This window comes from Sylvia atricapilla, chromosome 4, assembly GCF_009819655.1.
Source record: "Sylvia atricapilla isolate bSylAtr1 chromosome 4, bSylAtr1.pri, whole genome shotgun sequence".
In the NCBI taxonomy this organism is placed as follows: Eukaryota; Metazoa; Chordata; class Aves; order Passeriformes; family Sylviidae; genus Sylvia; species Sylvia atricapilla.
The window spans coordinates 58048830-58075702 of NC_089143.1; the positions used below are offsets into that span (position 1 = coordinate 58048830).

The 26873-nt window shown below is 39.7% G+C and overlaps 1 protein-coding gene across 6 annotated transcripts in view; it reads left to right on the forward strand.

Annotated features, from left to right (window-relative positions):
• GAB1 (GRB2 associated binding protein 1) overlaps positions 1-26873 on the forward strand; it is a 96305-nt gene that overhangs the window by 53421 nt on the left and 16011 nt on the right. For 3 of the 6 annotated variants that reach the window (XM_066318005.1, XM_066318004.1, XM_066318007.1), the window contains exons 2-7: positions 3059-3353; positions 13889-14102; positions 17194-17274; positions 21047-21648; positions 23516-23601; positions 23808-24111. In XM_066318005.1, coding sequence (XP_066174102.1) covers positions 3059-3353; positions 13889-14102; positions 17194-17274; positions 21047-21648; positions 23516-23601; positions 23808-24111 — 1582 coding nt within the window. The remainder of the gene's footprint in view (positions 1-3058; positions 3354-13888; positions 14103-17193; positions 17275-21046; positions 21649-23515; positions 23602-23807; positions 24112-26873) is intronic. The other 3 variants (XM_066318006.1, XM_066318009.1, XM_066318008.1) reach the window with 2 other exon arrangements.

The following is a 26873-nucleotide window of genomic DNA, read 5'->3' on the forward strand; positions in this document are numbered from 1 at the left end:
CCCAGATATTTTCAAATAACAAAGGGTGATTTATGTGAGCTCATTTTGCACTTTGACAAAGTATAGAGGCGCTTTTGTACTATGATTAGCAAGGGTGCTGATGTCAGTTCGCTTGTCTAGCTTTAAGCTTTATTCTGCTGCTAAATTGTGCTTTGTACTGTAGTCCAGAGAACCTTTGTATCTGCCTTATTAGTGTGTAGTTTATGGAATTGCTTTTGTTTTTGAATATAATCTGTGCCAGTTTCAGAGTGTGACTCACTATAGGACCGAAATAAATGTTCGCATATGCACTGTGCGAAAACTCTTCAAAAATAGTAGCAGGTGCTAGCAGGCTAAATTCAATGTTTTAGATAGTTAAGAGTTGCTGTTTTGTAGCCTGAAGGGCTGAAAGGAAATTCTTTTTAGCTCAGTGGTTTTTCTCAGTTTTGGAGTCCTATTTACTCATCAATACTCAACAGAAATTGTCAGGATTGCTAATTCATTCCCTAACACAGCACTAGAAATAAACTTTTAGCAGAGGCACGCCTGGTTGATACAGAGTTGATGGAGGTTTTTCACATGGGGTTTTGTTGTTGCACAAACTGTGAGAGAAAACGCATCGTGCTTTTCAATTGCTGTGGTTCCTCTCCGATCTGTAATCTCTTTCCTCCTGATTTCTGCTTTGAAAATTTCATCTGAGTGACTGAAGGCTGAGGTTAAAGATAAAGCTTGTTTCTGAAGCAGTTTGTAGCAGTTATCTGTAATCAGCCTTGCCTGGAGAGAGGCTCATCTGCTGAAGTTTCCTGTTATCCCAGCATCTAAGTTGTCACTTGATTTGGAAGCAGGAAACAAAACAAACTCTGCTAATGTTTTTGGGTCGCTGTTAAATGGTGCTTATCCAGCTGTGCTGCTGCTCACATTTGGATTCTAAATCGAAGGGGTTTAATCTATTACATCTTCTACATTTTAACTGTTCACCCAGTTAAACTTACTGCTACCATGGAAATAGTTGCTTGAGACTTTGACTTGATTCACGTAGTTCAGCATTTAAAACCAGATGCTGTTGTTCAGAACTACAATAAATACAATTGTTTTGTAAAGTATAGACATTATCTTAAAGTCAAAAAACTTTTAGCACTTTGGTAGTTGGAGAATGGATCACAAACCTTAATTAAGCTGTCTGTCCTTTTTCCCTTTCTCCTGTTTTCTGTATTATCTTTTCATAATAGCTTTCTAAGTTTGATGCCTCACAAAGGCATGCCCACTTCACAGTTAAGGGTTTTCTCAGGCTCTGGGGCAAAGCTCTCGTTCAGAGTGGGTAGATGGCAGTGCAGTTCTTGCTCCTTGTCCCATTTGTCCTCCTTCCACTAGTTTGTTTGAAGGTAGCACCTACAACAAATAAAACGAATGCACTCGTGTGCCTCACAAAAATGGCTCTGAATCTTTCCCTAACACACAGTAAGAAACTCTTGTTTTCAAAGCTGCTGTCCCAGTGTTTAATGGACATCACACATTTGAGCCCTTCTGGGACCATCCTTGCTGGTTCTGTTCCTCTCCTTGGTCAGCACACAGCCAGGGCTGGCTGAAAAGAAAATGCACTCACCCGTCTTATTTATGCATTTCTTCTGCTGTTTTTTTGTTTTTTGTGTGGTTTTTTTTGTTTTGCTTTGTTTTTGTTTGTTTGTTTGTGTTTTTTTTTTTGGTTTGGTTTGGTTTTTTCCAAAGGATTTGCTGACAACCTTGTTTGAATATCCTAAAGAAGTTGACAGTGGTGTGTCTTTGGGCATGGTGTGGGTCTGTGGTGTAAGGCACAGCGGCTTGGCTACTGCACTGATTTACCTTGGTCTCCAACTTGGCTGAAAAGTGTAAGATGACGAAAACAAAACAAAAACAAAACAAATGGATGACATGGGAGTGGCTCCCCACTGTGTCTGGGCTCTGCTTTCAGATTTCTCAGTGTGAAAGCAGTGCTGCTCTCCTAGTGAGCCACGGCGGTATGTCTGGTTTCTTCTGCTGTGCCCATCACCCTGCATACACTGGGGTATACTTTTATACTTTTTATACACTGGGGTGTAAAAAGAAGCTGCTATCATAGTATTGCTGGTAGAGCTGAGGAACAAAAATGCAGCCAAATGGGGCAATAAAGAGGCTGTTGGAAGCAGCAGGACAGCTGTATGCTGAGCTTGGTTGTGCGGTTTGAGTTAAGGTTTTAGAGAATTATGGCAGGTGATGGAGGCCCACAGGATGAAAGGCAGCTGAGGATTAGTTAGAGAATGAGACATTTTGCTTTTGCTTTTCTCCTAGACCAGTTTCTTTCTGCAGCACCAGGAGGGCTGGTATAATAGGCACAGTGTCAATCTATCAAATTAATTTCTTCTGTATCTTCCCCAAAGACTGGGTTGATGTGGTAAAACTATAATGTTGGGTCATTCTCTCCATCCCCATCTCTCTAACAGTTCCAAAAAATAATAATGTTGCTCTTTTTCTGTAAGAAGTGCTGCTGTAGAAATATGATGAGGTTCTGAGTGCTGAGTTCCCCTGGCATCGAGGTGCACATACAATGTGAGCATTGTCTGTTCTTTAAATGCAGGCCACTCGTTGAGTATCAGTGAAAAATTCAGTTAAAATGCATCAGTCTGAAACAACAGATATTGGAAACAAAACCCCATGGAGTGCTTAAAGATGTATTTTATTTTGTCTTTCCCATGCTTGTGAGAACTTCCTTCAGAAGCCCTTTCTGTGTGCCTTTTTCCCTCTCTCCTGGTCTCCACTCCACTTTTTTCTTTAGCGTAGTCATGATTTCTTGTTTTGTAAACAGTGATTTAATTTATATATCCACTTGTTACAAACAAAGCCAAGATATAAAATTTAAAATACAAATTCACTGATCCTCTAGTCCACTGCTATAACAATACCTAAATAGTGTTAAATGTGGGTATTTGGTCTGTAATCTCTAACTATAGTAATTGAACTACTTATTATTACTTGGTTCAACCAGGATAAAACCACACACAAAAGGTCCTAAAGTGTGATTTCTTCTTTCTAATTTTTCTCCCTTTTCTCTCTCCCCAATTTCCAGGCATGGAAGAGAAGATGGTTTGTGCTTCGGAGTGGCCGCTTAACAGGAGATCCGGATGTATTGGAATACTACAAAAATGACCATGCCAAGAAGCCTATCCGTATTATTGACTTAAATTTGTGTCAACAAGTGGATGCTGGATTAACATTCAACAAAAAGGAGTTTGAGAACAGCTACATTTTTGACATCAACACTATAGACCGAGTTTTCTATTTGGTAGCAGACAGCGAGGAGGAGATGAATAAGTGGGTTCGATGTATCTGTGATATCTGTGGGTTCAACCCTACAGATGAGGGTAAGTCCTGTTGTTTTTTCTGAGAAAGTGCAGTGCCTACGTGTGAAGAATGTTTCAAAGATCAGATGGCTATCTTTAGCTGGCATATGTTTTAAAACTTGTGTGTGTTGGCATTGAAACTTCCTTGTTACCCTGGAAAAAAAGTAAGCAGAACAGAGGGAGATATTCAGAATTTGTTACAAATTAAGCGTGCCGTAGAACTTGGATGACGCTCTTCTGTTCTGCTGCGTGATGTTAGGTCTTGGGAGTACAGGGAAAATCTCTAAGTAAAATCATGCACAGCAGTAGATCTTCAAAATCATCAAAGGAGTCCCATTTGGTATAAAAACATATGGTTATGCAAGCAGGAATGAGTGCAAAATGTCAGGTTTCTAATATTACCGTTTCTCCGTCTGCTTTTAAGTTCGGGGGAAAAGAAATCCACCCCCCATCAGCTGAAGCAAACAAAAAATAACCTGTAGTTCTACACTACCCAACTCTAATCCTACCAAAATAGATATTGTATGAAGGCAGCTTGTAGGAAACAGGATGGTGTGTTTAATTCCTTGCAAATACCTTGTGGCTATTGCTTGTCCTGAATCCATTTTTATTTATTTACCTATTATTCCTGCATTCCTTTTGGAGATTAGCGAGTTACATGACTTGCTGTAGTTCCGTGCACAGTTCCAAGAAAAGATTAAATAGGAGTGGTAAGAGGGTTATACATAAGGCATGCCTGACTGAAGGGGCTAGAATTAAATCCCTGCTTTCTGTAGGACTGTGGATTGAGGGACGTGAAGGAGAAAAAGGGGCTTGCGTCACTTTGCTCCAGCCAGATCTTCAAAAGTGACTGGGAAATACTGCTCTGTTCTGAAGAAGGGGCCCTTTTCTTTCTCCTTATTGCAGTTTTAAACTACAGCTTTGTCATGAGAACCTCATCTTTGAATTGCCACTCTAATAGCTAAGTCAGGGAAGGGTGCTCCTTTTTATGAAAGTTCCAGCGTGTTTTTGTGGTGTCCTGAGCACAGCCAGGACCCATAGCACCTCTCAGAGAGCCACTACCATGGGATTCACTGCTCAGCCTGCCAAATATCCCTGTGTTCCAGAGAGGGGTGGCCAGGGGGGCAATGCACCAGTGCAGCTGTGGGCAGAAGTCCTTGGTTCTGGGGGCAAACTGGGAATCTGGGATCTCAGGAGGAAACTTGTTCACCTGGCAGGTCTTTGGCAGAGCACAAAGGATCATGTGTCCATTGCACAGAACAGAGAGCTGGGGTCCCATTGAAACCATCAGACTTTTCCTCTGAGAGCTGGTGTATTGTTAGCCCTTAGTTTTGTCACTGAGCTGAAGATTAAACCCACTATGGATGTGGAGAGATGTAACTATGCCCTCACAAACTGAGTTTTTGCTTCAGTCAATTCTATTGATAACTTCTCCCCATTGTATTCTCATTGCATGTTTCATCTTTGGCATTTTAGCTTTGGCCGAATTATTCCAACACCTTTACTCACATTACTCAGAGTTGACAGTACTGTCTGTTTTATGGGTTTAGTGATGCTTTGCAGTGCATTGAGGAAGAATTCTTTAAAAAGGAAAATGGGAAAATCAGTTGCTGAGTGTTTATTGCCAAGTTCTTATTTTTCTAAGATGAATCTTCCTGCCAGTGGAAGAGCAGGTTGTAAATGTACTTTATAAAATCTGTGTTCACCTGCAGTTTATTTTGGGAAGTTAAAGAACAAATGAAGTTCAGACAGTAAAAATGCACTATTATTTTAGTCTGGAGCTGAACAAAAGGAGTATAACCAATCTTTCTATTAGCCTGTGGAAGCAGAAGATGGTTTTCTTCGAAGCTGGACAAAATGTCTCTTGCCAGACTGATTAAGGGCTGTGTTGTGAGCATCCTGTCATTGGCATCCTTTGCTCAGTCAGGAGCTAGGGACCCCACTGCCCTCTTGCTCCTGCTGGGGTTCATTTGGAAATCCAGGAACATTTGGATTTGTTCCTGGCCTCCTTGGATTTATAAAAAAAAAAAAATTTGCAAGACAGCAGTGGCTAGTGCTGTTATAAAACAAATGTGGAGTTGTTGTTTTGGTGTTGGGACAAATGAGGGAGAAAGAGTCGCTCTTACCTGTAGAGAAGAATAAAGCTCAGAGTAGCTCTGAGCAGCTGCTTTCATACATAGCAAAGACTCAGCAGTTCCTGTGGTGTAATGTTTGGGTTTTGTATTATTTCATTAGAAATTATTTTGAGTATTCAAAATAATTTTTACCTAATGCTTTGTTTTGACCATGCAACTAGAAATTGATCTATGCATGTGAAATCTCTTCATTGTGAAGATCTGCAATATTACATTTGTATTTGGACAGAGTAGACAAATTTATATTTTTCAATCGTATTTACAAGCATTGAATGTTCACATTTCTGGTTGCATCATTGTGTAGTGCAATCTGTAATGATTGCATTATGATTGCAATATATGCAATATTTGGATTTTTATAGGGACTTTCTTTTAAGAAAGGTTTCACAGACCTTTAGGTATTTCAAACTTAAACAAGACTGAAACAGGAAGGATTTTTTATTTTAAATAAGGTAATTATTTTACTTTTAAAAATTAAATTTCTGGGTACTTCATATGTTTTCTTCATCTAATGCTTCTTGTTTTCAAATGGAAGCTGCAAAACCTTTCTGTAGGTTTTTTAAAAGCGTCTTTTAAAACCTCTCTGTTTTAAACACCTGCAAAGTTGAGGGGTGCTAAAAATGAGCATTGGGTTTGGGTTTGCCACAGAGTTTCATACTGCACTTTTAGCATTCATATTTTCTCTGTAACATCATGGTATAATAGATCATCTAGAGGTTAAAATGTAACTATAAGGTAAAAATATGTCAGCAGTGTTTCACTTTGAACTCTAGTGAGAGACAATCTGGGATGGAGAGACTGGGTGGACCTGATGGGTAATGGCTATTTTGTGCCTGCTGCTGTGGAGACGTCCTCTGAAACACCATGGCCTGAACTTTCAGAAGGATGAGGATAAATGTTTAAAGAAAGGTAGAAATAGAGGAAATGTTCTTTTAAAAGTGATTGATGAGAAGAAAGATGGAAGGATTTTTTTTTTCCCTGAGAAGAAAATATGGAGGGAAGAACTGACTTTTGAAAAAGAAGCTGTGATAAGCAGGACATCGATCCGTTGTTATCTGAAGAGAGAACTTGTTTTTCTCTCAGTGAGTGATGTAACGATAAAGAAAACCCTTCGAAGGATATCTACGCACAGGCTGTGAAAGTCCTTCCCTGGAATTTAGTAGACATCTGTGATGAATGTTTTATATGTGATCCAGCTCCATGTTTCTGTAATTTAGTGAATTGCGTGCTTGGCAGAGCAGGAGAAGGAGGAAATGATCTTACTATATGCAAACATGTTACTTGCATGTATTCATTTGAATAAGGATGGTAGTAATAGCAAAATAAACCAGATGAAATAACAAGGTAGAGAAGAAGAGGAGAAAAGGGAAGAACAAGATGTTGAAATCTACAATTACATTCACACAAATAATAAAATGTGGTGAACAAAAGTTTGTCATCTTAAGGGCCATACATTGAAGAACTGCAGCTTGCTTCACACATGGTGCTTTCAAAGTTTCTGTTCAGGCTGCTGCTATCTGATATATGCCCTCATATCTTTTTGCCTTTGGAACAATAAAATTATTTTTGGTTAACCAAAATAATGCTTTTTTTATAGGATGTTCTGATAATCCGTGCACTGCAGGTTGATCATAGCTTGAGTGCAATAACAGACACTGACAGGATGAACATAACTTCACCCTCCCATCCTGATTCCTTGTCTTTGATTAATAAATAGTGGGTAAGGGAGGTGTTTAGGTGCCCTTCCTACATGAAGGGTCTGCCTGTAAGAAATAAAAAATGTCCTTCTTTGACAGCTTTAACAAGTTGATGGTAGGGCCGGGCACACTTGGCAAAGCAAAATCTCCATCCTGATAGCATATGTTGAATATTTGAGACCTTGGTCATTAAAGGGCTCCAAAGTGAAGAGAAATAGCTGAGCTGATGAGGGAAGGGAGGCTCTGGAACAGCATAAAGATAAGTACAAGGACAGAGTAATAAGATTAAAAAAATTGCAACAAGTTCGCACTATGGAGATGATGTCCTAATGAAGGGTTGAGGCGTTTGTGTATCTCTCAGATGTGATTAGCTAGAAAGAATTGTTGGCTCAAAGGTGAGATGCCAGAAGGATGGGTGACTGATGGTCTGGAGTGCAGCAAAAAATAACAAAAGAACTGAGTTAAGCATTAGGAGAGAAACCCTCTCCACTAGGAGAAAAGGGTTGTGGATCTGTTGTCACAGAAGCCAGGCAGTAGGTTTAGAAGGAATAGTGGCACAAAGGCACCTCTTTTGTGAAGGCTTTTATGGTTCCTTACTTTGAGTAAGTAAAATTTGGGGGATAATGGCCACTGGGACAAATACGATTTTTTTAAGGCTGGAATTACTGAGAGGAAAATGATAGACTGTGAAGAATTATGTTAGAACTTTCTAGCAAAACTGCATAGGAATACTCAAGGGTTGGGTAGAGCTGATAGCTGGTGGCTAGAGCTGAGATGATCATTGCCTTTGTTATCCAAAGGAGAAATAGAAGACAGCAGACAGGACTAAGACGTCTTCTTCTTCAGATGATGTAGTAAAAGAACAGGTGGTTAAGTGAGATGATGATGATGAATAGAACACAGAATCTTCAGCAGTAGGTTTCCCTTACAAGATGTGAGGCAAAATAATAATTAAAAATAATTTACTATCAGGGGTATGATCAGAATCTTAATCTTGAGTGTTTGAGGTCATTATCTTACGCTGACAGCTGCGTATAACAGAAGTTCACATGGAAGGTGATTCTGCTCTTCCTGGAGGAAAAATAAACTGAATCTATTATGCCTAGGTAAATAACTTAATTTTCTCTTTTTCCTGCTGGACACCTCTTGTGCTATTAACAGTACTGCTGAGTCTCTGGGAGAAGGATTGGAAAAGTGTTTTGCAGGTTGCTGTCCCATGAGTTGTGAAGTGCTGGGAGGCAGCACAAGGAGTGATGGAAGCCCCTCTGGAACACAGAGATAGCTACAGTCCCGGCATCGAGCTGGAGCCCCAGCTGGGAGAAGGTCACCATGTGGTCAGAGCAGCATGCTCTGCCAAGGAAAGCTCTGGGCCTTTTTGGTGAAGAAAAAGAATTCCCAATTTCCTTTTTAGTGGGGTGGCCTGCACTGTTTCTCTTCGCGAGCAGCTACAGAAGTTGGTCTGTAACAGGACTCCTTGATTATTTTTCCTGCATCACCCAGCCTGTGTGCCATCTGAAGATGTTTCTCTTATTTCTCCCTTTAGATGAATAGTCTTCAAAAGAAAATTGCAGGTGGAGAGGAGGAGTCAAGCCCGAGTGCAAATGCTTTTGGTATTTCCAAATTTTAAATGGGTAACCAGAAGTGCAGCTTAAAATTACACACAAACTGCAGATAGCAAGGACTAAATTTTAGATGTTAGCTCTGAAAGCTGGAAACTTCAGTGTGTGATGGAACCTGGAACAGTCAGTCATGATTCTGGTTCAGAGGCAGGGTTGTCCTGGACAAAATGTGCAAAGCTGAATTACTCATTCCTTAAATGGGGCATCATGTTTATTCTCAGAAAGAGAGAGACACTGTGAGATTATATTAAACTAAGGAAATAAACTTATGAAATGCATAGGAAGCTTTTTTAGAACATTTGAAAGGACTTTCTCTGGGTGTAGCAGAAAGGTTCCGCATGGAGCTTTACTGCATAGATTTCATATTGATGCCAAGCTGATCACTTAATGCCAAATCCTAAATCCATGCTCATGTGTCTGTGCCCCTTCTGGGCTGGATCTGGCTCCCGTCCATCGAGTTAATGTGTGAACAGAGCAAGTGCCCACCAGCATACACGTGCCTGTGCTCTGTGCGTGCTCATGTGGCCCTTTGATTTCAGGATCTCTCAAACAAAGAGATTCTTTTAAGGTTTCAGCTGAAGTTATGAAGGGTTTGTTTGTTTGTTTAATAATGGTTCTTACTATTCGATATGTGAATTTATGCAATAAGTTATTGCTCTGATATTTTCTTGGCCACTGATTATTTAATAACACTTGCATTATAGTAAGTGGATGGAACGAAACATCTCAGAAGAATAGAAGAATCACACTATTGCACATCTGTTGCTGGTTCACTGTTGCAATGGGAAAATCCTATTTCTGTTTTCGTATTTCTACTTAAAATGTGCAAAGAATTATTTTTCTTACTTTGATTGCAATTTTGGCATTTAAAGAAATGCGTGCTGTAATGAGGCCTCTGCATTTTGTTCATTATGAGAATATTTCAAGTTTTTGCATAATTAGAATATTAAGAGACTGTACATCATAGTGTAGAAAACAATTTAATATTTGCTTTCATTAAGAAAAACCCCAAAAAACAAACCCCAACCAAAATACAAACCCAATCCTAAATGGAAACTCCCCCACTCAGATTTTCTAGGTTGTACACAAAGCACAGATATATAGGAACTTGTGGAATAAAGAAGTTTTATATAGCTAAGAAGGAAGAAAGCGGAGCCTTTGTTATTCTTGTTCAGAAAATGCTCTTTTTACCTCATCAATTTTATAAGATCGGAAAATGGTTATGAGGAAAAAAGTATGAATTCTAGTGAAAATGAAGCCTGTAACTGCTCATTATGAGCCAACTGAAAAAAGATAAAACTCTTGCCCTGTTTTGAGAAAGCTGCTTGTTCTAGCTCTACTGAAAGCAGGAATTATAAAAACAAAATAGGATTCTTGTTAGACTCATTTGCATGTTAAATATTCTGGCTGTTTTTCCAGCTCCCAGTTATTTCAAAGCAGTCCGAGTGTCTGAGCTCTGGGAACAAACCAAATGACTTACAACGCTCTTTGGTGTGCAGATGACCCCTTCCCTAAAAATCTGCTAAATCCAAAGGGGAGCAAGTTGATGATTGTACTCTTTGAAATCATAATGGGCTGCTGAGAGAGAAACTTTCCTTCAGAGCAGCTTCAGGAGTACGTGGCTGAAGAGAATATTTGGGAGGGTGCCGATAGGCAAACAGCCTTCATTTGCTCAGTGATGAAAGTTTTAACATTATGGCTTCCCTCGAAGTCAAATTTGAAGTGGCATCAGTGCATAAAGCAAATCTGAAGTGCTTTAGACCAAGTTCAGTGGATCTTTAAATCTGGCATTAGCCTACACTGTTTAGCACATAAAAAAATGCCTGTGTGAGGATGGATTTCAGATCAGAAAGTTGGTATTTTAACAGTTAATGCTCTATATGCTGAAAAAACCCCCCCCAAAAAACCCTCAACAAAACCACACAAACGTCAATCTCAAACAAACCCCACACACATCTGTAGGAGGATCAGGGATTTTATCAAGTATTATCTGTGTCAAAATAAATGAGGCAACTCATCAGAGGAAAAGTGTCCCTAACGATCCATTAGCATTAATGGGCTCCAAATCCTTGCTCAGAGAACAGATCATAAAGCTTGCAGACAGCTGGACAGCCTCACCTTGAATATTCAGTAACAACTGGAAAGGAAAGGTTAGGAAAGGAGCAGAATGAATCATTGTTATGTCTTTGTAAATCAGTAAGTGTGTTCCAGACTTTTTTTTGTGCTTTGTGTGAAATAGTTAGTTTTCCTTCTCAGGAATGAAAAAGTAGCAGAGCTAGGAAAGGTGAGGGTAAAGGGAAACCAGATGTGCAGTGAAATGGCTTCTGCACCAGGAAAAATTAAGCAGCACCAGCTCAGTAAAAACTACGACAAAGTTGCGTAAAGTTGGGAATGGGAATTATGAGTAGAAGGCAATTGTTCACAGTTTCTTTGAAGATGAGCTGAAATATATCAAATGAAGCTAGCAGGCAGCAGATTAAAAGGAAGTGGGTTTTCATGTCATGTGTAATAAGAGGTGGACCTCACTGCCGCAGGATGGTAGTAAAGGTCAAAAATATAAAAGCCCTCAAAGAAACAGGAGAAATTCAGAGAACAGTGTGCCAGAAACTGGTCAGCAGCTTCCGCAGCCTCTGTCTTGGGGTGCCCCAGAAGCCAGAGCAGTACATCAGACTTTGTGGATACATTGGTTCTCTTTCAAAATTCTTGATTTTTTTTTTTTTCCCTGGAAAGTTACCCTCGAGTCTTGCTCGTTCCTGGGAATGGCAGTTCATGGTCTGTTTAATTGCATCAGGTCACGTAGGCACCTCACTGTGTACCTGTTGGGCTCTTCTGACTGCATGAGGGCTGACTGACACACCCAGCTTCCCAGAAAGCCCCAAGGATCTCCTGTTTGATTGCTTTTTTTCCCCTCGTGTGAACTTGGCACCCAGCAGTCCCAATGACATGAAGGTTGTGCGTAGCCAGGGCCCAGGAATGGGGTGGGGACTGTGGCACAGGAAAACTCTTGAGGATCTCATCTCTAAGTGTGGTCAAAGACCGATGTATTTGGCAGGAAACTTTTCTTCCCCACTCTTGCTGGTGCATAAACTTACTTGTATGTCTCAGATCTGCAGGGGACAGGGCTTGTCCTTTCTCCCACTGCCACTTTTCCAGGAACAAGAAGTACATTCCTGGTAGGTCCATTCAGGCACTTTTCTGTTCCTGCTGTTGAGCCCCTGCATTAGGAGAATCAAGAAACATTAGTAGGTGCCTCAAAGAGGCTCCTTCAAGCTCTCAAATTTCCTAAATGATAGAAAATTGTTCATGTTTTGTATTTCAGCATGTAGAAAATGAACTACTTTTTTAGTAGCTTTTGCATCCAAGTACTGCTGTATTTGAAAGGGAAAAAGAAGTGACTCTAGAATACACATAAATAGGAAGTGCGCAGGAATTATAAAGGCAAGGGCATTTAAGTAAGCATCGGCTATTTTAAGTAACAGTTTTCAGGGAACAGTTAATGCAATGAATTTTATCTTCTTTTCCCCATTTTTCAAACCATAGGAAGTGGTCAGGAATTTTCAGGAATACTTGTTTCAAGAAACGTAATATATAAAGGTTTTATGAATTCCAAACATCTCTCTACTATTATTTATCTAATTGGGGTGCATAAATTTATTTTTTATGTGTGTGATCCCTCGATACAGTCTGCTTTTTTCTTTCTTCTGCTAACTAGTTTGATGAATAGGTCAGCCACAACCCTTCATAATAACTTTTTTTAGGCTATCCTACCTTTTCAGGTAGGTTGAGTTGAAGAATTTTCATACACCTAGACTTCTTCCACCCACATGGGTGTGGTGGGATTTAATTTCTGAGCCTGTTTAGGTGCCATGGGAGTTCAAAGCAAGTGCTGCTATTTCTATTTCCATGTCTAAATCCCTTGTACCTGGTGTAGAGAGAACTGGAAGCAGGAGGGCTGTGTTCTGGGCTGCTCATCTGGTTTTTCCCAGGGTAGTGCTGGGAAGCAGTAGCTGAATGAAGCTACTTTGTAGTGCCTGTAAGCCTGACAGGAGCAGGAGCTTTGGATAATAATATGTTCATTTAAACAATGCTAATAATCAGAGTCCATTCTTGGGATGTGCAAATTGGAATGTACAGCGAGCTGCGAGGGAGCCTTGATAATTGGGAAATAGTTTGCTTAATTATGTTGTTCTTAGTCAATGTGTCATTAAAGCAATGAAAAAGCCAAACGATTGTTTAATGTTTGGCGGTGTCAATATTTTCTAGTCTCCCAGATAATTTAATAGTCTGGATACTTGTATTTCGAAGGAAAAAAGAACCTGCTTTAGAATATCCTATGGGTAGGAGATGGATAAGAATTATAAAGATAAGGTTATTAAAAAAAAAGAAACCACAGTGCAACACCTCCTCTCTCCTCCACTCCAAAAGAAGTCCAAACTAAGCCAAAGGAAAGCAAGAAAAGGAAACCAAAACCAAACCCAACCACAACTGCTTCATTTATTGCACAGCAATAAAAAATTAGCTATGTCATCAGGGGGCTTAGTGGAACATGTTACCTGTTGTACCTTTGCATTATTTTGGTAGTTGTAAGGGATCTCCTATTGCAGCAGTTTTCCTGTTGATTTTCAGATGTTGAGAGTGGCCAGGCCTTGCCTGGTGACTAATCTCAAATGTTGAAGTGACCTTGGTCAAAAAGGAATGAATACTTGCAAGTGCTGACTCAGGTTGTCATGTTCAAGTAATAACTTACGGGCTTTTGTCTGCTCTTGATTAAAACAACAGATTTGTGTTTTTAGCTGTATTACCGCAGCTGTCAGTATCTTTGTTCTTTCTGTGGCCACAAAGCAGGTTAAATAAGTCATTAAATAAGGCAGAATCTCTTGTTTCTGAGGCTTACTTAAGAAATTGCAGTTTGAAAATATAAAAATTGATAAACAAATGTAAATACCCTGAGACAAATGTTAACATCCAGATGTTCTCATGTCCAACTTCACAAATCTGAACTAAAACCCGAGATTATTTGCATCCTCTGTTGATAATTTTCTTTTCCTATTGTTGAAAAGCTATTTCCTTACTGTACAAAGAATGCCTTGCTTCTGTGTTTGCAGATGCTGTGAAGCCACCAGTTGCTTCCTTACAAACATCTGCTGAGTTACCCTTGCCCATCAACACTTCACCACCTTCCATGCAAGCAGAATCTTCCCTTCCTTCTCCGTACCGGCTTATTAACGTCCCCCCTCTGGAATCTTCCTCTGGCCAAGAAGATCCTCAAGACTACTTACTGCTAATAAACTGTCAAAGTAAAAAACCTGAACCTATGAGGTTAGTGGCTTTTGTTTCTTAATAACATTTATTTGTATTGCAGGCCAAGAACGTTCGTGCTGAACATGTTTTTTTATTGCCAAGACACCGAGCATTTGGATGCACGTACCTACACAGGGAAGCTGCCTGTAACTTTTCCTTCTTTTCTTTCCATGCATTAAACCTTTTGCTGCAATAGTAAGTTGTGTGATCATTGCCAGACCCATACTGCATTCTCCAAAAGGATGGACAGCAATATGCCAACATGAAGTATCACAATAATGCAGCAATCCAAGCGTTTCATTGGAGCTTGGAATGGTGCGTGGCACAAAGTACCCTTTCTTTAGCCACAAACTGCTGTGCTTAGTCCAGTTTAGTACTAAAAAAAGCTGGAGGAATTTAGCCTTTCTCCCTCCTGGCATTTGTTGCCCCAGTTTTGCCAGTTAAAGCTTTCATGGGAGGGGTTTAGAAAATGTGCTGATTTTATTATCACCTGCCGGGTTACCACATCACTGAGTACAGTGATCTTCAAGTGGCATTTGTTTACTATTTCTAGCGTGGTTCAGACTCTCAAACAAGAAAAAAACACCCAATTATTTTATGATAACTAAGAGTGCAGAGACTGAAACCACTCAGTTTCCATATCCTGAATTTCAGCTTTTTCCAAATCATATTTAAAAGGAAACTCAAATAAAGCTTTATTTTTTATTGAATAAAGAGTATCTACACAGTCACTTCTCTAGAGAAGTGCATTAGGAAATCTGAAGGAAAATTTGGAACTTCTACTGAATTAAATCTCTGTTTATTTTTCCAACTGCTACTTCTAACTTAAATAAATGCACTGCACCTCCTGCATAGGCAGATATGATATTCATAGTAGATACCTGGGAAATATCACTATGGTTTGCCAGAATGGATCATGGTGGCCATTCCTAGAGCAGGCTGCCCAGGGACATACTGTCCCATTTTTGTTTAAATAAAAAACTATTTAAAAGAACCACACATGAACTTGAATGGACAAGCTCCTGAGGAGCTTCACCTGCTTTTGAAGAGTTTGCTTAGAGGTGTTGGAAAAGCTGAGCAGATAATGTCCAGAGGTCCCTTCTGACCTTGAGCATTCTGTAGGAGAACCTTTCAAATCCCTCTGGCAAGCTTCTTTTCTGCAGTAATTTCAAATAAAAACTGCTGGGATATTTCCAGAAAAATTAACAAAAACATCTTATTCTTTCCGTGATTACAGACAAGTATGTGGAAGGCTGAGGAAAGCTTCTTTGAGAGTGTTTTCATGACTATTTCACATGCTTCCTTAGGGCCATACCTTTTAGTGGCAGTGCCTTCTGCATCAACACCTTGATGGTCTGCCAATTTTACCTGTGCCATGTGCTCTGCACTCTCTTGGCATTTTTATCTTACTCTGTTGTGCCTGAGGAGTTTCCTGCTCCATTTACTGATGATTATGTGGTAGAAATGTATCCACCCTTTACAGTCTTCCTTATAAAACAAGGGAATGAGCCTACAGTTCCCCCAGAGTATGGAATGTGCAGGTTACAGGCAGCATGGAATGCCACAGAACCTCCTGCAGGGGAAGGGGAAACCCAGTGTTGAGGGTTTCAGTGTTTAGTGATGTTTAGAAGCTGAAGAGGAATGTCAATGTTCCTGCCAAAAGCTATTAAGTTTGGTATCACTTCCAGAATGGCTTGGCAGAGGAATTGACTTGGATTTCAGCACTCTGGCCCATCAGAAATGTGTCTGAGTTCCCATTTGCTTGTACAAGGGACAGGCTCAGGGCAGAATTTTACCACCACAATGTGAAGGTGTTTTTTAGGAATTAGGAAGGTTGGGATGTGTAATTGACCTTCTCACCCGACTTCCACAGTTATGTGATGTGTGGGTTAAGTAGAGAGGCTGAGGAGACCATAGAATGGGCCACAAAATGGGGCAAACTCTAGAGTCCATGATTAGCCTGCAAAATTTCTTGAGGAAGTCACTGGTGACACAGGGGAGAAGGTACTGGGGAAGCCAAAAGGACCAGTGGAGATAAATTGCCTAGTGAAATGAAAGAACAGAAGAAAGTCTTTGGGAGTGCAGAGATTGTTTAAATAAATGACTCCTTTATAGAAACATTTGAAGACATTGACATTATGATCACTTGGATATTATATGGGCTTAGTTTATTTTCTGTAGCTAAATAGCTGTGTCCTTTCATTAAAAAGGCTGTGATAATGAAAATTCAGAATGACAGTTGTGCTGGGCTTTCAATCCCACCTAAAAGGACTGCCTATGTTTTATGTCTGGTAAAGTAGGTAAGCTGCTGGATTTGGGAAAGAGTATAGAGCATATAGACATTTTCCTATGGAATGAGAGCTTTTTGTATCTGTGCAGCAATTTACTAAGATGATTAGTAAGAGTGCGCTCTACCCCAGTCCACTTCCTTACAGGCAAAGAAAAAAATTAAATGGCTGCATCATTTTCCTATTTTCTGGGCTTGGAACAATTTATCTGTGTATTTCATACAGACTTAGTGCGAAGTGCGAAGTGCAAGGCTTAATAGCTGTAACTTAAATGTTACTGTTACTTAAATGTTTTCCCTTCAGACTTAAAAATTACCAATGTGCAGAGGGAACATTTTCTATAATGATTCTGCGTGTTACTTTATAGGTATTCTGGGAACCACTGAATTTTATTTCAAGGCTTTGAGGTTCTTTTCTGGGTGAGATGGGTAACTGAGAAACATCGATGTATCTGAGTCGTCTCTTTGGGAATTATGAGAATTGTAGTGTTTCAGACCTAGCAAATAATAATTAATGCTCCATTACAGTGTCATAGAGTGCACCACATACTGTTGTGAGAATGTCTTGCATGCAGCAATTGCAGCTGTAACTATCATGCAGTATTTTGTCTAAAATAGTTTCATGCTCTGATCACTGTTGACTGAAGAAAGAGCATTGTTTCACTGTAGCATTTAGGGAGATTTTAAGGTTTGTATTTGGATCCCAGATAAGAAAATGCAGCCAAACATTGCTTCCAAATCCCTTGTTGTTCTGGCTCGTTCAAGAGGTGTATTGAAAAATTAAATGCTGTCTTCCTCATCTTTCCTATATGTATGAAACAGCCAAGGGTCACCTTTTCTCTCGGAAGAAGGGCAGGAATATCTGCTATTAGAAGACTTTGAAAGTAAAAAGATTCCACTGCAGTGAGTGAACAGTAGCCATTCTTGGAACACGTGTGAGAAATTAATCACAGAGCCATTAACTTGCCTGAAAATATTGTTTGTTTGAGACTCATCTTGCATGGTGTTCTGTGAGTTTTAACAGAAAAACTATGTAACTTTGGCTTCCATTTTCTGTAAAGAGGTCTGGTTGTTATTGATTTTTATGTCTATCCTGTTTTTTCTATGCTTGCTGTTGCTGTCCCAGATTGCTGGCACACAAGAGCAGTTTTGCTGCCATTTTGTTCATAATATTCTGTTTAATCATATTGATTCCTGCAGATGGGAAAAGAATCAGCTGAAAAAGATGAGTGATCAAGCCAGCCCGAATACTTTATTTGCAAAAATAAGATGATTACCCCGCAGACTGAAACACTTGATAACCCTTTTTCCTGGATCTCTGTCAACAAGTGGTTTTTAGTAGGTGGAGGCTGGCTTTTTACTGGGCTCCCCTTGCCTCAGTGCCCCATCTCATCTCCATGCACCTTAATGCCCAGTCCTTGTAGATCAACAGGCTGGACAGTTTTCTTTTATTGGTATGTGGAAAGAGATGGCCAGTCCTAGCACTGAGTAAGGGCTGGTTTGGCCACTTACCATAATATGCACATATCTGATGCATACATGTGATAACACTGAATTCATGTCATAGTCATCCTCTGCTTATTAAGTGAGGAATTATCATTGTGTTAGATCCAAATTTGCTATTATTTTAAACTGAGGTGCAAAAATCCTTTAATGCTTATCGTAATAACCAATTGTTAATGGAATATTTAAGCCAATTGATTTTTTTAATTGAGCTGTACTAAAGGGAAAAATAAAAATTCTTGAAGTACAGAAGTTATTAGAAAAGAATCCCAAACCAGGAGTACAGTCTGTTCCTGCCAACTGTACATTTTCAGAATTGTATATGGTGTTCTTATCATGATCACTGGTTAATGATGACTTTTAAAAATAGTTAAAATTCTGAGGCTGAATTCCCTAGCTTCACTTTGGCATAAACTCTTTCTTTATTTCAGAGTGTCTCCAAACTTTCAGTCATGCAAAGTCAGATTGCTTACAACCCATTCATATTTTGAAAACCATTTCAGTAGACTGAGATGTTGATTCCAAAAGATTACTTTCAAAGTCATGAATTAAATCAGAAATGGCCTCTTGTAATAAGAAATGTAAGCTGTTGCCATCAGCCAAGCAATTGACAGACCTGGCTGCCTCATGTGTAATGGTTTTTGAAAGCCTTCTGTTTGCACAAGTGCTTGTGGTCAAGAAAGAAGAAGAATCATTCACTTAGACCCATAAAATCTCTTATATTTTAAAAGGATAGCATTTGTTGCTTGAATTTAATGGGTAACCCTTAGGCTCTGGCATTGTAAATATGCTGTTGTTTCATTTTGAGCTTTGGTTATATGTTCCTGCATGTTCCTGTAAGATAAATGTAGTGTTTATGTATTATTCCTCTAGTTTTAGAGGGTTTTTTTTCTTCCTTTTAAAGTATATCCTAGTGATCTGGAACTAATAATTTTGGTTCTGCAATTGATTGTCAGTGCCAACTTTATTTTTAATATATAAAAATTAGAGATCCCAATCTCTGCCATATTTGCTGATGTGAAAAATGCTTGACTTTTTCTGGGATTTTGGTTTAAATGGGTATCATAGAACTAGGAGAGTATATCTAGAAAGTGAGGGACTCCTGAATCAGTCCTTTGAATAAGGAGGAAGGGCTGCAGCAGGGGCTGAGCTCAGAGTGTTCACAATCCATTATGCACTGTGTAACCTCATGTGCTTCCTTCAGTCCTATGTGTTCTATATTTTGCAAGTGTTTTAAACTTCGAAGGGTTCATACATGAATTTTTGAAGCTCTTGAGGCAAAGAGCTCTGAGGCAGCTGTTAACAAACAAGAGAAATATATATTCATGATGAGCATCATGAGGGATGTAGGAAGTTTTACTTCCTTGGTTGTGCTAAGAACAAATAATGAGAAAATTATCTTCTTTTTGGGGGAGTTGATTAAAGGAAATGCAGATTGGAGTTGAGAGTTACCTAGAAACCAGTTCTGACCAGTGACAGAACTGAAATCTATGTTTAAGATAGTAACCACAGCAAAATTACTATACTTTTTCTGGTGGAAAAAATGCTAAAACAGTAATAATAAGCTGATAGGAAAAGGTGATAAAATTGAAGTGAGGACTGTCATAAGCCTCTTGTCCTGATGGCAGATTGTATCTTTGCTGTTAAACAGAACAAAAACCAGTTGGTGACGTGAATGACATTTCTCTTGAGTGCAGATGTCCATTCCAAGCTGATCGTGTTGGTTCCCCTGACAGCTGGCAGAGATGCACTTCGAGAGTGATTCACTGGGTTTAGATGGATATCTAAGGACAGATTGTGTTTCATACAGTCTCCATTCCTCTGAAGACTGGAGAGGGCACCTAAATGATTAGCTTTTCTGTATTCCTTTTTCCTCAGATTGCCAGAATCCTGGGAGATAAATCCAGCTGTCCCTAACGAAAGTTTTGTATAAACTTATTGGCAAATTAAATGTGAATAATAAATAATGGTTGTGATCACTTTGAGGTGCAGAACCTGTTAAAAGTAAGGGGGAAAATCCTTCTTGAGGTAGTGAGTGTACTTTATGTATTTTATTCCTCTGTGGTCCAGTTGCTTAATAGATCTTACTAAGAGTCGTATTGCAGGTATTCATTGATACACACGCATGCTGAAATATTTACATATGCATGTATAAATTAACACAATGGTAGGGCATTGAGGTAATGAAAATAGAAAATATCACAGTATGTTTGATCAAAAAGTGTATGGATTTCCTTAACTACACCACTAACATCTCCAGTGTTAGTATTGTGCCACCGTTTTGACTTTCATTTAAGCAAGGAGCCAGACTGATAAGAGAATTTCTCTGCCTGGAGCACAGTAAATGGGGAGGTTTAGAAAGGAAATCAAATGATTGTAATGTGGTTACTTTCCATGTAAGTTTACTGGTAGTGGTTAGCACCAGTACTAACGAGTGCTGTTGTCATAAAAGAATTTCCTAAGAAATCAAAAGTAAACTGCTCTGCAGCTTTATCTAACAAGACCTCCTTCATTTGCATTCAAGACAAAAGCTCTCTGTTGCACATGCAACCTATGAATTTTTTTCCCTCAAAGAACATACTATTTTCCTCCTATTTATGATCTTATCTCTTATTATCTTTTCCTTACATATTTCAAATGAGTTTTATATGGTCTATAACTTCAGGCACTCATTTAGGGAGGTTGCAAGCAGTTATATTTTTTCTCTTAACATTTTTTTCATAATGATTTCAATTAGCAAATATTGTACATCCAAGAATTGAGCATCTTATTTTTACCTTTAACAGTGCCAATAAAGTGCTGCTGGTTTGCAGCATGGGTTAGAAAAATAATAATTAAAAAAACCCCAGCCCCTAAACACAGTTGGCTTCAAAGTGGCATCCTGAAAATCACTTGCTTTATGAAACATCAACTTTTTGTGGATAACGCTTCACAGTTGTGGAATGTATTTCACATGCATGGATTTGTATGAATGTAGTTACTTAGGATCCCTAGGTACTCATGTTTGTTTAATAATTGAGTTCCTGCATCTCATTTAAAAACAAATTAAAAAATTGGAAGACACTGGCAGACTTTTCAGTTGGTTACATGATAAACTTTGTGTTTATGGTTTGCAATGTTTGTTTTCCTCTGCGTGCTCACCAACGTTCTAATCTCGCCATCTCACATGTAGATCTCACGCTGACTCTGCAAAATCCAGCTCTTCAGAAACAGACTGCAACGATAACCTGCCCTCCCACAAAAACCCTGCTCCGTCAGGGAGCAAGCACGCTGTGAACGGCTTCTTCCCGCAGCAGGGCGTCTACGACTCCCCGCCTTCCCGCTCCGCGCTGACGCTGGCAGACTCCAGCCTCTACAACCTGCCCAGGAGTTACTCCCAGGATGTTTTGCCCAAGGCGGCGTCTCCATCTGGGACCGACGCCGAAGGAGAGCAACACGTTTTCAACGCCCCGTCGGCAACGTCCTTAGACGCACAGATGAGGCACATCTCCATTAGCTACGACATTCCCCCCACGCCAGGAGGTACTTATCAGATCCCACGAACTTTCCCAGAAGGAACGTTGTCTCAGACTTCCAAACTGGAGACTATTCCAGACATCCCTCCACCTCGGCCACCCAAACCTCACCAGGCGGCGGATCGATCTCCCGTGGAAAGCTGCGGCATCAGCCGCACCGCCTCGGACACCGACAGCAGCTACTGTGTGCCCGCCGCGGGAGCGCCGCCCGCCCGCAGCAACACCATCTCCACGGGAGACCTGAACGTCTTCCGCAAAGGTCGGTGCTCCCTGAGCTGTCCCGAAGAGTTTTTGCCTCCAGCTCGGTGATCCCAGTGATACAGACGGGGTGAATGATGCGAGGGGCGTCTCTAGGCTGTAGGAAAAAGTGTTTAGCCCCTCACGCAGTGGCCTGTGTTCACTGTGTTTAGAATACGTAAGAAAGAGGAAAGGAGATTTTTAAACTAAGCCATTGAAACAGCAAAACACAGAACATCCATAAGGGATGGATATTGCATTGTGGCATTCAACCTTGGCTAAAAATATGTGAAGGTCTAGATATGCTCATTTGGTAGGAATTCAATAATTTGAATTCAATACTACCATTGTCAGTCTTTCAGAATGACCGAAGCGAGCTCAGTGAAGTGTGGCCCAATCAGCAGAAGCTGAAGTTGTTTCATGAAGATCAGTGGGATATGGTGTATACCCAGAGCTTTGAGATCAACCCTGATTTGATGATCATTGCCACCAACTTTTCTATCTGCCCATGTGATAGACATGCTTACTGCAGTCTTTTAGTAGAATCAAAGTTGTTTCTTGTGGCCACCTAAATGTTGGTGCTCCAGATGTGCTGTAACGTGTATTGTCTTGTTGACCACTCTTGGGCTAAGGGTTCCATTTTCTTTCAGATCTCTGAAGCAGGTGGGTATTAGAGTGTTGTTTTTAAACCAAAATTCTGTATTGGTTTAAGTCAATACTAATGCTAGAGGTGACTTGGAAGGAGAATTGTTTGAAATGTGGGATGAATACAGGGCTTTTAGAGGAGGCAGTATACAGAATGTATGGGATCATACAGATGCTCAGATACTGTTGTTCTATTTATCATTAATTTTGTAGACCAAGCATAAAATATTGGTGGTTTGATAGTGTGTTAAAATTACAAAGTAACATTGTCAAAGATCCTTGCTTGCTTTGCTTATTTTCTCTCATTTTGCTAAGTTTATAAGTGAGTATTCCTACACTGAATCTGAGATTGTCTGCCTCAGGAAAAGTAGTCTTTCTGAAAACACTGTTTAAATTTGGTAGAGCAGAATTTTAAATTTAAATTTAAGAGCAGAGTTGTTTGTCTTTCCTCTGTGGCAAAAATCTTAAAAAAAAACTTCAGAGGTTTTTTTCAGGGCGAGGTGGGGATAAACCCCAGATTTTGCCCAGCTTCTGTGCTGGCATTGTGAGGAGGGGCATCCCTGCCACCACAGGGTAAGGCAGCCTGCTGCCCACATAGATGAGCAGCACGAGGGAGCCAGGAGCCTCACAAAGACCCCTGTCCAACAAAGAACCGGCCATGGAGCTGAGGACATGCTTAATGGGGAGTGCCAAGAGCCAGGACTCCCAAAAGGGAGAGATCTTTGGTCCTGGAGCAGTCCACTCCAGCTGAAAGCCCCCAGAGACCACACTGGGGAGCTGAGAGAAGGGATTCACCTGTTCCTGCAGCAGATGGGATCCTGTTGAATCAGCACTCTCTAAGCAAAGGACATCACTCAGAAAACCTTTCTCCAGATGTTAAACTACATCTGCTTTTTGTTTATTTTAGAATAGGTTTTTCATGAGGGCCCAGATTCTCACTCTTACATTGAATTATTACACCTGCTCAATTGAAAGGCAGACCCTGCTGCTTCTTTAAAAGCAAAAATTCATTTCTCTTTTCTTGCCATGGAAAAATGCCACTGTGAGAGCTTCAAGTTGTGACTGATGAGTGCTAAGGTTGTTTTGAGCACAGTCCTCTCAAATATAGATAAATCTAGGGGCCACAGCTTCAGGAGGCATGTTTCTGTACTCTCAGAAGCAGACAGTAAATAACAGCAGACTCTAGATGCCAAGTGACAAGAACAGGGGTGATAAATGACCAATTTCTCTTCTTGTTTCTTCAGAAATTAGTTCTCAAGACTGTTATGATATTCCACGAACGTTTCCGAATGACAGATCTAATTCATTGGAGGGCTTCCATAACCACTTTGTAAGTATGACTTGATCTGATGAGAGGCAACAGTGACAGTGCTTGAATGCTCTTTGTTCCTGTGTTAGAAAGCAAGCTGTGCAGTGTTTGTGATTTTTCAGCTTCAGTAGAATACATTAATCTGAGTAGATTAGGTTAAAAGACTCATATGATTCGCAGCTGATTGCATAACTTATTTTGTTAAAGGAAATATATGTTAATTCTAGAAAAACAGAAGCATGTTGACAGTGGGAAGTGTTTCAAGTGAAGAACTAGATGAAAATTATGTCCCAATGAATCCCAACTCTCCTCCACGACAGCATTCCAGCAGCTTCACTGAACCCATCCAGGAAACAAACTATGTACCAATGATACCAGGCACGTTTGATTTTTCATTATTTGGAAAGCAAGTCCCTCCTCCTGCTCACATGGGTTTCAGGTCCAGCCCAAAGACCCCTCCCAGACGGTCGGTACCTGCAGCAGAATGTGAGCCACCGCCAGTGGATCGGAACCTCAAACCAGACAGAAAAGGTGAGGAAAACCTCCATGAAAACCTAATCTTTATCAGCTAAAAAGTAACATAGATCTCTCAACTTCTGCTTAGTGGAAAATTATCATGTTTTTAGCAATTATTTTTAAAATAATTTTTGTCTTACCAGATAACCAAATCACAGAGGAGCTCTAGGATTATTTTTAGCATTATTAAAACATCACATTAACAATACCAAATAAAAGCACGGGTTTAGATTTTATTGCCCTAGTTAATAATGAAAAAATGTCACTGAATTCTTAAGATTCAGAAGTGTGTCCTTGTATATAGAAGACACTTGTGATGCAGAGAGAGAACACAAGGCATTGGGTAGAACAGAAACTTATAGCGTTGTTGTAGCATTTATAACAATGCTTGTAATGGGATCAGCACACATAATCATTGTAGAGGGCCTGTTTGAATCTATCCTAAAAAATTAATCTCTTAAACCTGGCACATAATGTGTTTATTTTTCCTTAAAATAAGGATCATTTTGGTGACCAGAGTTCCTGAGGAGCAAAGATGATCGAGTTGCAATGTGTCTATAAAAGATACTTGTATAGAGAATCCCTAATAAATAGCTTGCATTTTCCAGTTTATCTAAAATGTTTTATCAGACATCTTACTAGAAATACAAGCAAATGGCTTAAAGAACTTGTTTCCCTACTAAGTTTTTGAGACAAGATAACTAACTTTCTTGTAGAAGAGGGAACTAAAGAACATTAGGTCAAATATCTGCCCTATTTTGCATTTGAGTAAGTCCTATTTTCAGTTTTATGTTCTTGAAAAAATTAGTATTTACATTGAGAATGGCTGACTCCATTGTGGGAAAGCATGATGGCAAATATTCAGATGATCTAAAATATTCACTAACTAAACCTTTAAATTAGTATTTTTACCACAAAGTGAAAACAGGCTGTAATTAGGGGAAGTAGAGACCACTGCTGTGATAGATGAGCTGTGTGAAATGGAAAGTACCACATCCCATTCTGCCTGCCCATCTTCAAAACTCGAGGCATGACCTTTTTTTAGACTTTTCGCCCTCTGTTTGTGTCTAATTGTTTCTATGTTACCACACAGCAGTTTTGCTTAGTTCTTAAGAAATACTGGACAGGAAGAGTTTGATGAAAGTTGGTACTGGAAAACATTCTCAGAATAAACTGAACTGAACTGAGCTAATATAAAATATTTTCCCAGATTGGCCAGTTTGTATATTTTACGCATAAAATGTTTGAGCTTCAGAAGTGATAAATGTATGTATTGAAAGCATCTCACTTTTGCTGTTGGCAGTGCAAAGCTGCCACACAGATGTTTGCTGGGGCAGCATCGTTGCTCTTGCATCTCTCTTTTTGGTCTGAAGTAGTGTTTCATATTCAGAAAGTGGCATGTAAGGCTCCTGCTTTGCTTCCATCCTCAAATGCTTTACAGCTAGGAAGATGTACCTAACACCAGGGGAAGGACTTTAAGATATGTTAACATACCTTTTACTGAATGTAGAGTTACTGGATGAAATTTTTGCCTGTAGACTTTTGGAAGGTGTTATCACTGTGAAATAATAAGATCCTTCAGTGTAATTTACAAACTGAAGTGATTTTAAAGTAAAACTGTCCCTAGAAGTAAATATGGTATAGTGCTTAGGGGCCAAAAAAAAAAAAAAAAAAGTTTGGTGAATATCTTGAGCTGCCAAACGTGGTAATGATTCTGATTTAGCACCAAGGGTTTTATCCTAGTAGCACACACACACAGACTGCTTCACTCTCATTTTATCAAATACACCACTGCAAGTTTTCCATTGTTGTGAAGAACAGATCTGGTGACAATAAGAATGGTGAAATAGTCCCATTTCAGTAGTTGGGATCTCTACTCAAATAACTCCTTCCAGATACACCTTTGGAAAAATAAAACTGCAGGTTCCTTTGAATAAAATTAGGTTAAGCCCTTGTTTAAGTGGACCTTTACCTAGACTAAAACAATGGTGTGCTTTATATTCCTCTGTGTTGCTTTTTGAGCTTTCAAGTTCTTGCAGCAGCTTCTATTATCAGGTTGTTTCTGTTTATGTAAATGTACTGCAATGCTCTTCTGCTACAAATTAGTGCAAAGGAGGTGTCAAATAGGCCTATGTGTTCAGTAAATCTTTGGCAGACACAGAAAGGAAAGAAATGGAACATATAATATTTACCTTCAGGCTATTTCTCCTTTGAATGTTGAGGGGATTTAATATGCCATTGGTTCAAGAACTCCTGTTGAACACCACTGGTGCTTCTCCAAGAGATGGTCTCTAAAACACTGCAGGGATCAGATGTGTTGCGGAGAGGAAGCTGCTCTGTCTTTTTTGGGTTTTTGTTTTTGTTACAGATTGCTGCAAAAACAGTGTTTGCACTGCCCCTATGCTTTTTGGAAGCTATTAAAAATACTTACAATATTAGAATACACCAGCACCTTTCACAAGAGCATTAGCTGTAGCTCAGCCATGTTTCTGTGGGCCAGGGAGGTTTGTTATGTCCAGTGCTAAAAATGCATTTGACAAAGAGATAATGCAGTGAAACCAGCACATAAGGGACACACTTTGTTGTCAAATGTATGCATTTAGCATCTCTTCTCTTTTCCTTTGGTTTAATGGCTTGCTGCTTACAGCCTTAGGCTCTTTGATCTCCCTAGCCTCTTTCTTTTTCCACTGGTCTCTAGGAGAGCTTTGTTTTAGAAAGTGGGTTAAGAGATAATAATGAATAAAAGCATCTACAGCTTTGAGATTACAATACAGATT